At 35.9% G+C, this 12159-nt stretch overlaps 2 protein-coding genes across 3 annotated transcripts in view; one reads left to right on the top strand and one right to left on the bottom strand.

The window, feature by feature from the left end:
• Positions 1–388: 388 nt before the first annotated feature.
• On the top strand, positions 389–1664 carry LOC107680271 (lysosomal acid lipase/cholesteryl ester hydrolase-like). The gene is made up of 2 exons (XM_016476094.1): positions 389–491; positions 933–1664. Exons 1-2 carry the CDS (start codon positions 444–446, stop codon positions 1164–1166), a joined length of 282 nt encoding a protein of 93 aa, XP_016331580.1. The 5' UTR covers positions 389–443; the 3' UTR covers positions 1167–1664.
• Positions 1665–3273: 1609 nt separating this feature from the next.
• Positions 3274–12159, bottom strand: part of LOC107680276 (lysosomal acid lipase/cholesteryl ester hydrolase-like) — a 27064-nt gene continuing 18178 nt past the window's right edge. Inside the window, exons 4-8 of one of the 2 annotated variants that reach the window (XM_016476102.1) lie at positions 6672–6794; positions 6494–6569; positions 5661–5770; positions 5185–5321; positions 3274–3343 (exon numbers count right to left, since the gene is read on the bottom strand). In XM_016476102.1, the coding sequence (XP_016331588.1) occupies positions 3311–3343; positions 5185–5321; positions 5661–5770; positions 6494–6569; positions 6672–6794 (479 nt within the window). In that variant the 3' untranslated portion in view covers positions 3274–3310. Of the gene's footprint in view, positions 3344–5048; positions 5322–5660; positions 5771–6493; positions 6570–6671; positions 6795–12159 lie in introns of those variants that run through there. The other variant, XM_016476101.1, reaches the window with a different exon arrangement.

The raw sequence follows: 12159 nt of genomic DNA, 5'->3' as shown, positions 1-12159 counted from the left end.
CCATTTTAATTTAGATTCACATTACCACTGTTTGGGAACCTTAAAGTGGATGGACAGGAATCCAGTGTGAACACAACCTTTTTAGATAGGGCAAAAGGCTGAGTGATTCAGTGAGTCATTAGTTATACATAGCAGCAATTACTTGTAAAGATAATAAAATGCAGACCACACCTTACGTTGTATGTCTTAGGGCTGGTTCACACTGCCCCACCAAACAGCAACAACTCAAACAATGTAAAGATGTCTGTTGGATTTATGTTAAGAAACAACTGTCATGTTCACACTGACCCAACAAACACCAACATGGTCCAATAAAAGCCACACAGACTGCTCTTTGATACAGAAGGCACTATCAAACATTTTAATGTTCTACTTTATAGTTTTACCTGATTTTAAATACATTTATTGTATTCTTTGTACAGGCTGTGAAATCCAGTAAGCTTATGGCTTATGATTATGGAAAAGCTGGAAATATGGCACATTATAATCAGGTAACATTGAGGACTTGACTATTTCTGCCCTTAAAGGGACCCAAAAATGAAAATTCTGTCATTTACTCACCCTCATGTCTATATACATTTCTTTCTTCTGCTGAATACAAAACAGCCCTAACCCTAACCCTAACCAAACAGCTTCGGTTTCCAGTTCTAGTTACCAACGTTCTTCAAAACACTCTATCCTCATTTGTGTTCCTCAGAAGAGACAGTCATATAGGTTTGGAAATGACATGAGGATCAGTAAATGATGACAGAATTTCACTTTAAGCTATTTTCACCACTAACTATACAATTAATTTGCCTATCCAGGGGATTTTTGAAATAATGTAGACTCTTGTGAGGATGAATGTGTCATGTTTGCTGTCACTCTGAGTCAGTAGTGAAACTGACCAGTGCTTGAAGTATTAAAGTCTCTTCCTGCGTCTCCCCTATCAGTCGACCCCTCCCCTGTACAACGTGCGGGACATGACAGTACCCACAGCCTTGTGGTCTGGTGGGCAAGACACTCTGGCAGATCCTCAGGACGTGGCTGTACTGCTTACACAGATACCTAAATTGGTGTACCACTGCAACATTAAGCACTGGGAGCACCTGGACTTCATCTGGGGTTTGGATGCCCCACAAGAGATGTACAACAAAATGATCGAAATGATGAGGGAGAATGTGTGAAGAGACATTTTGATTGAGCAGTAGGTTCTATCAGCAGTTTTTTTTAAACATTCCTTGAGCTTGAACTAATACTTTTGTACCTCTTTGTTTGTTCTTTCTGTAAGCAGATGAACCCATTTGTTTGAGGTGCTGTTAACCAAATCAGCAATTTGCGAATGTAAATTTGATATTACAAACTGATTTAAGCCTTCGGGCCATCACCCAGAGACCAGAGTTTTACACTCATGATCAGGTGTTGCCTTTTAAGGACATGCACTTGTTTAATGTGTTTTTTAACTAGCTTTTACTAACAACTACATCTACAAACTCACTATACCGTAGCATTTCATGGAGTGTCTAAAGGTTTTGTCACAATGAATTTTGTAAAACATGACTTGAAATAAACATACATTGGTGCAGAAGACGTGTATACAAAAAGTAACTTGTCTTGGTGAGAGATTTTACATTTAAACCAACAACTTTACTCAAACCAAATCCATATGAAATCTTGCAGTGCTAAAAACAAACTTTAACACTTTAAGAAACATATTGAACATTTTGGAACAGTAAACATGTCAGGCTAAATAATTAGAATAAATAATTAAATTCTTCTTAATTAAATGCAGTCACTTAAGTGAGCCTAAACCTGCAGCTCAACAATAATCAGAACATAAATTATTTTCTGTAAAAAAAAAAATCCCTATAAATGAAAAAAATGCAGTCACTTAAGTGAACCTAAACCTGCAGCTCAATAATCAAAAATATAATAAAAACATAATTTCTGTAAAAAATAAAATTAAAAAAATTGTTTGGAGCTATGGTTTGGAGCGGTGAGGTACGAGGATGTGTGCACATACACACATAAGGAAAGAGAGAGCACGAGTGTCTCACACACACACGCGCGCGCGCGGTCTCTCCGTACAACACTCAAAAGTTTTTTTGTTTTTTTTTAAATGCGTGATTTTGAACAGATGTTAGTTAACCTGCTTTAGACCAGGTTAGTTTCCCAGCATAAGTTGCCACAGTGACTGAAGTTGATCTATGTTAAATTTGCTTTATGGAACCAAATCATTTGACAATGAGTCAGACTAACTGAAATAAGCCTGGCTTATTTGGTAAACTTGTTTTATGAAACAGGCCATGAGGCATTAAAAGTGATATTTTTTCCCATTGCATCGAATCGAATCGAAATCGAATCGCACAGCATCGTAATAGGGGTGAATTGTATCGCATCGGTAGCTGCTTCATATGTATCTTTAATGTATCGTATCGTTGGCTATGCACCGAGATGCATATCGTATCGGCCTCAGTCATGAGATGCACATCCCTAGTGTGTAAATACATCTAATGCCACTTGAGATGCAGCTTCTGTTTCCTCTGCAGTTTATTGATATTGATTTCATTTGAATAGTAACACTCTACAGTTTCTTATTATTCTAACTTTATCAATTGAAACAATATAAGAATTTGATGTGAAAGATGACACATTTAAAGGTTAGGCATGGGCGACGCTAGGGAGGGGCTAGCAGGTGCTTCAGCACCCCCATAGCACCCCCAAAAAATGAAATAAAATAAAAGCATTTGACTCATAACGCATGCATAACTCGTGCAATGCAGCGTGACGTGATTTGCAGTCGCACTTTTCATAATGTCATAGCATTTTATTTTAATAATGGATCGGTTCCTTGTGCCAAGTAGGCCTGCATGCCCCCGACTAACGATTTCTCTAGTCAACTAGTCGCACGTTTATATTAAATTGATTAATATAATAACCTACTAAACCATCCTTTAGGCATAGGCGTATAGCCTATTCCGTGCTCAAGCACGCGCATAACGCTTGCCACAAAGCACCGGCAAAATTAATGATTATGAATGTGCCCGGGGAAAAGAAGACATTTTAATTATTTATTAATAAACTAGTGCTTTCAGTGAGTGTCCACTACAAAGATGAAGTTACCGAATGCCGACACGGACTCGTCATCTTCACAGTAATGGAAATGTACATTTTTATACGGACTACATAAATAGAGAAAAAAAAAAATAATATATATATATATTTATTTATTGGTTCGTACAATAGTAGACATTTCAAGATATATATATTTTTTCATAGATTTATTTTTTGTGAGGCAAGTAGGCGGTTCATTGTTGTGATGCGCTCCATTTCACGAAGACTGGCAGAAAGCGCTTATTTTTCTCTATTTTACAAAAGATCAGCATTTTGGTATTATTGTGAGTGTACATAAATAAAAACAGAAATAGTTTTTTTTTACGAATGATGTAGCCTATTAGGCTACTCTTATGACCAACAATGACGGAGTAACCTATTCTAAGTTCTTTCCGCAGGAAAAAATGCAAGGGATTGCGCGGGCGCCTCCATGCTGTAATGCAGTAAGCACAATAATACTCCCACACTTCTCATAAACACTTGATATGCGCATCTATAGCGCATAATTAATCTAAATTAACGTCAGAGTGAACTGCCATAGCAGCCCTACTCCTTTCCACGAGAGATCATGTGAGAGATCTTTGTCCTGTCTCCTACAATATATCTGAGAAGCAGCTGTGGCGATGCTCGAAACAGCAGCTTGGCACATTTGGCCATCAATACACAGAGAGCGAAGGCTCTGGTTTGAGACTGTAAATACCAAGTAAATATATCCTCAGTGCTTTTTGATGTCATATTGCCTTTGACTCACATTCCGAAATGCTTGTTCAGTGAATTTTAGGTGGACTGTATAAAAATCTTTGGGAACTGACTGATCTAAAGGCTACTTGTTTAATTTCATAAAACTAAAAATTTTAATTAAATTGTGATGAGCCAAATAATCAGGTAATAAAATGTTACAAAATCGAGTGGGCGATTTAGGCTATTTTATTATTATTAATAATAATAACAACATATTTTGATCATATTTACTATTAATTGCCCAGCTCCCCCTGTCAATGATCTAGCACCTGCGTTCAAAATTCTCTGGCGCAGCCCCTGAGGGGAGGGGAAAAAATGACCATTTATAAACATAGTGGGAAATGACATCTGTTTTGTTACATACAGCAACACATTTTAATTGTTATTTCTACTTCTTTCCAGTCACAAAGCACTTTATTTAGAGAGTTGTTTAAGTGAGAGAACATCTGTAACTTAGTACAGATTGGGGGAATTGTAATGTTTAATCATTCTTAAAATAATAATCTTTTATAATGTAATAAAATATAATTTGGGTGTATTAAAATAATATATTTTTGCATTGAAATTTGCTTAGATTTTTGTTTGTATGTGCTGTCAATTATAGTTCTTATAGAGAAAATCGTAATCATCGGTATCGGCAGGTCACACTTACAAAAAAAAATTGGAAATCGGAATCGGCCAAGAAAATTGCAATCGGTGCATCTCTAATAGGGATCCCTAATGTCGTACTTTGACACAACGTCAAAGTGACCAACTGAAAGGGAACGTCTCAGTTACGTATGGCCTCCCTCATTCCTTGATGGAGGGAACAGAGACGCCACAACTCTGAATTGCCTCTGAGTGGGTTGAGATGCTTCTCGACTCGTCAGAACAAAACAAGTGAGCAAATGCCAGCTATGCAAATTTTGCTGCCAATTTCACTGGCCTTTTCTCAATGATGTCAGAGGTGTCTGGGCTCGCAAGTACGACCCCTAGTGTCAGACTTAGATACAACGTCTCCGTTCCTTCCATCAGTGAACAAGTGTTTCCATACGTAACCTGAGACATTTTCTAAGCTTGCTTTCAATAAAAGCTGTTTTTGGACTAACAAGGAAGTTTTGAGCTCTGAAACTCACAGATTGTTTTTATAGTACAATGACCCCTTACATGTCAAAAGATCCAGGAAATTAGATTTTTCAATTCATGACCCCTTTAAAATAAATTGACAGTATTGCTACTTATGTAGAGCATTCCAAATCCTTTCTTTTAAAGGACAGATCCTTAAATGGCAGCTGCCTAAGTAGGCAATGGGGTAGTTTTCTAGTTTTCTGGAACAGAGCTACAATACAGTGTTTTAAACAAAATGCTCACCCAAATGAGAAACTCTGGAATAACAGACAATTTGCTCATGGGGCTTTTGGTCAACCCCACTGTGGCGACAGGAGCCAGAGCAAAGAACATCTTGATTTTGCTGGCCAGCTCCGGCATCGTAGAGAAAGCAATGAATGCTGAGAAGCAAGAATGAAGAATAGGAAGTTATGCATCAGCATTTAAAGAAAAAATAAATATATAATAATATAAAAATATAAAATATATAAGGCTCGGAATAACATGTCATGCATAGCAAAAAGTGTGAAGTACTGTAGCTGCATTGTGGTGTGAGATGTTCCCACACGATAACACATATGATAATGTATTTTGCCTACTGTCAGTGTGAGATGCATAATGCACAACACATCTCTGAGCATATTTTGTAGACCAGTGATTTGATGAATAGCAACTCTGAGTCACATTTCAACATATAAAAATGATGAATCACTCTAAAATGCTCAGAGGATAGGTGATACCTATAGTGGTTCCCTGGGAATGGCCCACATAAAAGATTTGCTCCTGGCCAGTGGTCTTTGTAATGAAGTTTATCACTGCAGGAAGATCCTTCTTAGCCAGTTCATCATGACTAGCTCACACACACAAAAGCAAACAACACAGAAAGAAAAATAGATTTATTTATTTTATTTTTTTTTTTTAGATTTTGAGTTCAGGATTCTGGCTGATACATTATTAACACAACAGAGAATTCCAAAAATAAGAACTAGATCTGTATTTCTAGAAGGAAATACCAAAGCTTGCAAGGTAAGAAAAATAGTAATGTTAAAATTTGAGGTATGACTAGGTTTCAAGCTCTGCACACAAGTATCAGCTGAAAAGAGGAAATAAATGCTTAATACAAGGAAGATTTACAAGAAAAAGATTTCTCTTTCAAATAAAATGTTGTTCTTTTGAACTTTGAATAACCCTGAAAAAATATATCAGATTTGATAATTATAAATTGTTTGATAATTGAAATTGATAATAAAAAAATATTTTAGAGTACCAAATCAGCATATTAAAATGATTTCAGAAGGATCATGTGACACTAAAGATTACATGACATTACAAGAGTACATAGAAAATTACATTCATAAATATATTTATATAGAAAAGAGTTATTTTAAATTATAATTGTAATTTAACAGTATTACTGTTGTACTGTATTTTTTATCAAATAAATTGCTTTGGCGAGCATAACGTAACATCTTAACGTTCTTAAAAAGTAGAAAGGTTGATGTTTTTTGAGAAAGTGTAAACCACAGAGTAACATGCTGAACACACCGTGTTCATAGAAATGTTGTTCTTGTACCTGAACTGCCAGTATTCTTTCTGTTTAGGATCAAGGCTAACGTGTTTTCTGGACCAGGTGTTCCCACGGCTGTTGCCTAGCCACACGTTAAATCCAGCATCAGCTAACTGCCAGTATTCTTTCTGTTTAGGATCAAGGCTGACGTGTTTTCTGGACCAGGTGTTCCCACGGCTGTTGCCTAGCCACACGTTAAATCCAGCATCAGCTTGGAGGAAACCCAGGCTGGTGTTGGGCAGGTTTGTCACCCAATTACTTCCAGCTGCGAGAAGACCATGTTGGAGGAACACTACAGGCTTGGCTTCTGTCATAAATATGAATCAAGAGACCAAAAAATGTCACAAAACCTTTCAATGGATGTAAATTTAATCAAACATACCCATATTTTTAGAGATTACACGTTTGGCCAGCAGAGGGAGTATGTGTATTAGCTTCATACTGATAATGCCATCCTTTCTTTTTTGGGACCTTTATCATGAATATCTGTCAGAAACAGGATGTGAGCTGGTCCTCTTAGTAGCACAAACAGACCTTGAGCTGATAGCATTGTTTGACTTCATACCAGCCATTCCTTCTACCCCCTTAAACCCTGCAACTCACACAACAAGACTTTGGAAGTATAGTGGAGCTGGAGACTACATTTTTCATAACTGCAGAATAATCCCAGGAGAGCAGTTGCACAATAAGTCACCATAGGGTTTATGGGAAATTAAGTTCAAAGGAAATCACTGCATTAATACAATTTTCAGAAAAGTTTAGGCCAAATTTTAATGACTCTAAAAATTACCATCAAGTAAAAAATAATATATTTTTCTTACACCTTTAATACATGTGAGTGTACACATCTTAGTAATTATTTTACTTTTAAAAATGTTTCGATGTAAAAATTGTTTTTTACAAATATCATCAATTATTAATGTTAATATTGCCTTCTCATAAAAGTTAGGTTATCTGATACTAACATTGATCAGAGACTAACATTAATACATGCTGTCATGGGGGTCTGCAGGTGTACCTTTGTTTTTCTTTATTTTATCCTCTTTTTTTCCTATTTCTAACTGTTTGTTACACCACATGATATGATTTGGCAGGCAAAGTTTATCAAATCTTAATTATGAGTGAAGCAATTTGGTTAAAATATTACTATTTATCTAAGAAATAATAATAAAAACAATTAAATCAAAGCAATATGTGTGTGCACTGCGAGTGTGTGCTTGAGCGCTCAGTCTCCAGGAGAGCGCGCTAGAGCTGAATGGTTAAACACTGGCAAGAATTAAAAAGTAATGCCATTTATAAACTTTAGTGACGATGTGACACTGCCTCGATTGTGCAAGTGACCATTTCTGTGTCAACTGTGCAGCGTGCAGTTCGCTTATAGTTCACTAGAGTACCTCACCTTCAGCATTACAATTATTTCACCCGCGCCGGACAGAGACTGAGATGGTGCCGCTGCATGTAGCGCCAAACCTTCTCACGGGGCCGTCATCAGCTTGAGATCGGTTTTTTGAGATCGGCCTTTTAGAGACTGCCGATCAATCATCCCAAAGCGATTAACGGCCGATATTGAGCAGTAGCCGATCAATCAGAGCGCCCCTAATTCTGACTAATCCTTTTTATTGAAAAAAAATATATATTTTTTTAAGGCTGAAATGTTATAATTTTATTTAAAAAAAAAATGGTCAAAACTTTATTTGAACATGTAGTACATGTCAGTAGATAACATGTTATGAATATTTTTTGTTAGTTTAAAATCCGGTCATCATTTTTTTATGTTTTTATTTCACTGCTTATGCAAAAAATAAATGCATAGTGCTGCTAATTTTATTTCTTATCTTTTGTCATAAAACTTGGTAAAATTATTTCAGTGTGTGTATCAGTACTTTTTTAATATTTCCAGCACATTTTAACAATGCCGTGTATAACAGTTTGGATTGATATTTAAGAGATTCAAGTATTGTATAACATTGATAGCTCTCAGCCGCTTTCATTTTTAAAAAGTAGCTCCCAAATGAAATAAGGTTGGAGACCCCTGATGTAAAGTAAATGTAGTGTAATTGTAATGTTAGAAGTGTCTGTTAAATTAGTCCCCAAAAGGCCACGTCTCATTCTGAAGGTGTTCACTAACAATAAATGTCAATGTCAATAACACCTGATGTACTTGTTACATCACAAGAAGTATGGCATCTACGCTAATATTAGTCTGTTTCTTTCTTATTTCGAGGTCACCGTAGCCACCACATCCAGTCTGTATCCAGATCAGATGGTGAATCAGGACCTAGAGATGACCTCTACAGCCCTGAATGTCAGCGGAGACTAGGACAGCTAGATGAGCCCCAAAGACAGATCCCCAGTGAAGGCCTCATCAACTATACGGCCATTGGCAAAAAACCTCAGCAAAGACCACGATGAAAAACACCATGTTGGTTCGTCTGGCCAGAGGAGAACTGGCCCCCCGAATGAGCCTGCTTTCTACCAAGATTTTTTCTCCATTGGGGACACTTAATTTTTGGGAATATTAATGACTTGATTGCAGAGACAATATATGAAGAGAAATTAACTGAGCTGGATGATGATGACATCACTGAATCAACGATGAACTGACTTTAAGGCTGTCTTTATTGACTGTTTACTTTTGTCCTCTTTTTAGAGCTGCTTTACTGCATAACTGAATTTTGTTTGCATTATTGACACTATTTTCCTGTTTAACCATGTAAAGCTGCTTTAACACAATCTGTATTGTATGAAGTGTTATATATAATTAAGGGTGAGTTGACTTGCTTTTGACAATTCTTCATAGAAATGTTTGTCTGCAATCTGTTTTGAACAATTTTGTATTTTTGAGAATTGTAGTAGCCTTCAAATTGAAAGAAATCAGTAAAATAAGATTACATCAAAACAGTCTCAAGTGAATTGTAATTGCAATAATACAATAAGTTGTGGTAACTTAATTTTTTCAAGGCAACGGGTTTCCGCAATTTAAGTAAGTAGACAGAACTCAGGTTAACTTGTTAGTTTTAAGTTAAGTAGATTCACACTTTTAAGTAATCGCAATTAAATGATTTTAAGTTAGTCCAACTTAAAATAAAAAGTGTCCACAACACATTTTCTTTTGTTTATTTGTTAATGTAACTCAGAATTGTCGAGTTCACTTAACTTTTTTCTTTTAATTATGCATGAATTTCCTTTACTTAATAATTTTAAGGCAATGGGTTTCCTCAATTTTTTTAAGTAAAATCAACTGATCGCTTTTTACAGTGTACCAACTTTGTTTTTCTTTATTTTATCCTCTTTTTTTCCTATTTCTAATTGTTTGTTACACCACATGATATGATTTGGCAGGCAAAGTTGATCAAATCTTAATTATGAGTGAAGCAATTTTGTTAAAATATGACTATTTATCTAAGAAATAATAATAAAAACAATTAAATCAAAATAAATAAAATAATAAATAAACTTGTAATAAATTAGTTATTTTTAAATCAGGACAAGTTGTATCACCCTGGCATTTTAGCTCCAAAATTAAATATATACTTGTCACAGACAGAGGCGGACTTAACCATTAGGCAAAGGTAGGCGACCGCCTTTGGCCCCCAAAAGCCAAGGGCCCCCTAAAATGCTTTTTATATGCGAGATGCGCGTTCAGTGCGGACGCGCAAGTGGTTGCTCTGGTGTTCATTACCACGACAACCGTCTGTGCGTCCGCGTTGAACGTGTTTCTTAGCAAAAGTAGGGCGATGTAGAAAATAGGGACGGAATCTATTCATAAAAACGGAATTTACCGTGTAACGCGGAATGTGACGGAATGAACGGCGCAGACGCGCGTTTCGTTTGCTAGTTTGCTATTTAAGCACGCGCAACGCTCGCGGTTGTCGTCTGTAGTAGTAGCTAAATAGTATTTTTGCCATTTAATATTCACATACACTAGTCCATATCGCGGTTTGATTGAAGTGTACTGAATTGCATTTGATTTATTCATTCAATATTTGACGAATTCCGTGACATTGCTCGTTACACAGTAAACTTGTGTAGCATTTAGAATGTACAAAAATTAAAGGGTTTGTTTAATTTTCATTGGAATAAAAGATAGATTCATGTTTTTGCCTTCATTTGATTACCAGAAAAATGAAAATACACAACACAGAATTTCAACAAAAAAAAAAAAGTAAATAAAATTTAAATTTAAATTTCATAGGGACCTATTATTGTATACAAATTAATAAATTAAGTTATTTGTGTTGTTTTTGATTAAACCATTAAAAGCAACAGTGAAAGAAACCTCAAGGTTGTAGATGTGTGAAATTGTATAGGGCCCCATTCCTGTATTTTGCCTGAGGCCCCCAAATCACTAAATCCGCCCCTGGTCACAGAAGAGTTGTATTGAAGTCGGATTGCATTTTTTATGTATTTTTGAATGAATTACTAGATCTGGAGAAAAGAATGAGTGTGTATTTTATCAGGTGAGACTGTCTTTTTTGAAACCTCGCTTGGCGCTAAAATAATACTGTCATTCCTTGGTGTTCCTTCGAGCCATGCAGCACAGTGTCTCGTGTGACTTGGAGAACTGGGACAGCAGGAAATGAGTTGCATATCCTGTGTGCCACCTCAGAGCTTCAGTTCTTATCACACCCAATGTCACACCACTCAGCACCAGCCATCCAGTAAAAACAAACAGCTTGATGGCTCTTTACTTATTTATCGCATATCAGAATTTATTATTAACCCTTTACCAGCTCTCAGCACACACAGACACTCACAGCTTTAAGATCACTATAAAACGAAAACGCCTCACAGGGTTTGTCTTGGTAGCATGGTCTTCAAAATTCCCTGTCTTCCTGATTAAGTACAGTTATAAATGTACCGAACACATTTCCACACTTTCATTTGCATAAGCCAATTTTATTCTGAAGGTCAAACACAAGAACGCAGCCAACAACGCTCTTAATCTAATACAATGAGTGAAAAGCAAAGATGCACGAGGCCAAAGTTTCTCAAAGGCCCTCAAATCCTCTAGCAGAGGGATTTGTGTCAGGGAAATGTATTCTCATTTAGAAAAACATGAGACATTGTGTTAGCACAGTGAGGGAGAGTGGAAGCTGATGTATGGCTGTTGAATTGGTTTTCCGCTTCAGTGGCGTCCCTGGCGAGATTAGTGTGAGAGCATGAGCTTTAGAAATCTCTCTGCTCATTAATGAAATATGGGGAGCGCTAAATATCAAACTGAATACTGATTCCAGAAGCACTGTTGTACTGTACCGAGAACAATAACAACACAATAACACTCATCTGAACTGAATCGATTTCAGCCTGCTTTATCATCACAGAGATTCCTTTGTTTTTCAGCCGATGACGTCATAGCTGTTATTGATTTATTCTATAGACGCCTATTACAATACTTGCTGATACATATAAGCTTTTTATTATTTTCACGCTATTAAAAAAAAAAGATAAATGGCAGATATTAAGTTTTATACTGTTTTTTCAAAATGAATTAAAAATAAAACACTAATCAAATGTATTACATTCTACTAATAAATTGAGCATTTTAACATTTTAATGTAACATGAAAAATTTATATTGATTTACTTCTGTTATTTAATTAATAGTGTTTTAACATTTTTATTTTAAATAAGTGTTAAATAGGATATAATCATATAGTATAAGCATATATA

Source organism: Sinocyclocheilus anshuiensis, unplaced genomic scaffold (genome assembly GCF_001515605.1).
Source record: "Sinocyclocheilus anshuiensis isolate Anshui unplaced genomic scaffold, SAMN03320099.WGS_v1.1 scaffold1418, whole genome shotgun sequence".
NCBI lineage: Eukaryota > Metazoa > Chordata > Actinopteri > Cypriniformes > Cyprinidae > Sinocyclocheilus > Sinocyclocheilus anshuiensis.
This window is presented reverse-complemented; position numbering and strand designations above follow the sequence as displayed.

Bases quoted from the DNA above. Each gene is read 5' to 3' on its own strand.
- LOC107680271 (XM_016476094.1), top strand. From the start codon at position 444: ATGGCTTATGATTATGGAAAAGCTGGAAATATGGCACATTATAATCAG. The intron at 492-932 runs GTAACATTGAGG...CTCCCCTATCAG, and splicing joins ATATGGCACATTATAATCAG to TCGACCCCTCCCCTGTACAA.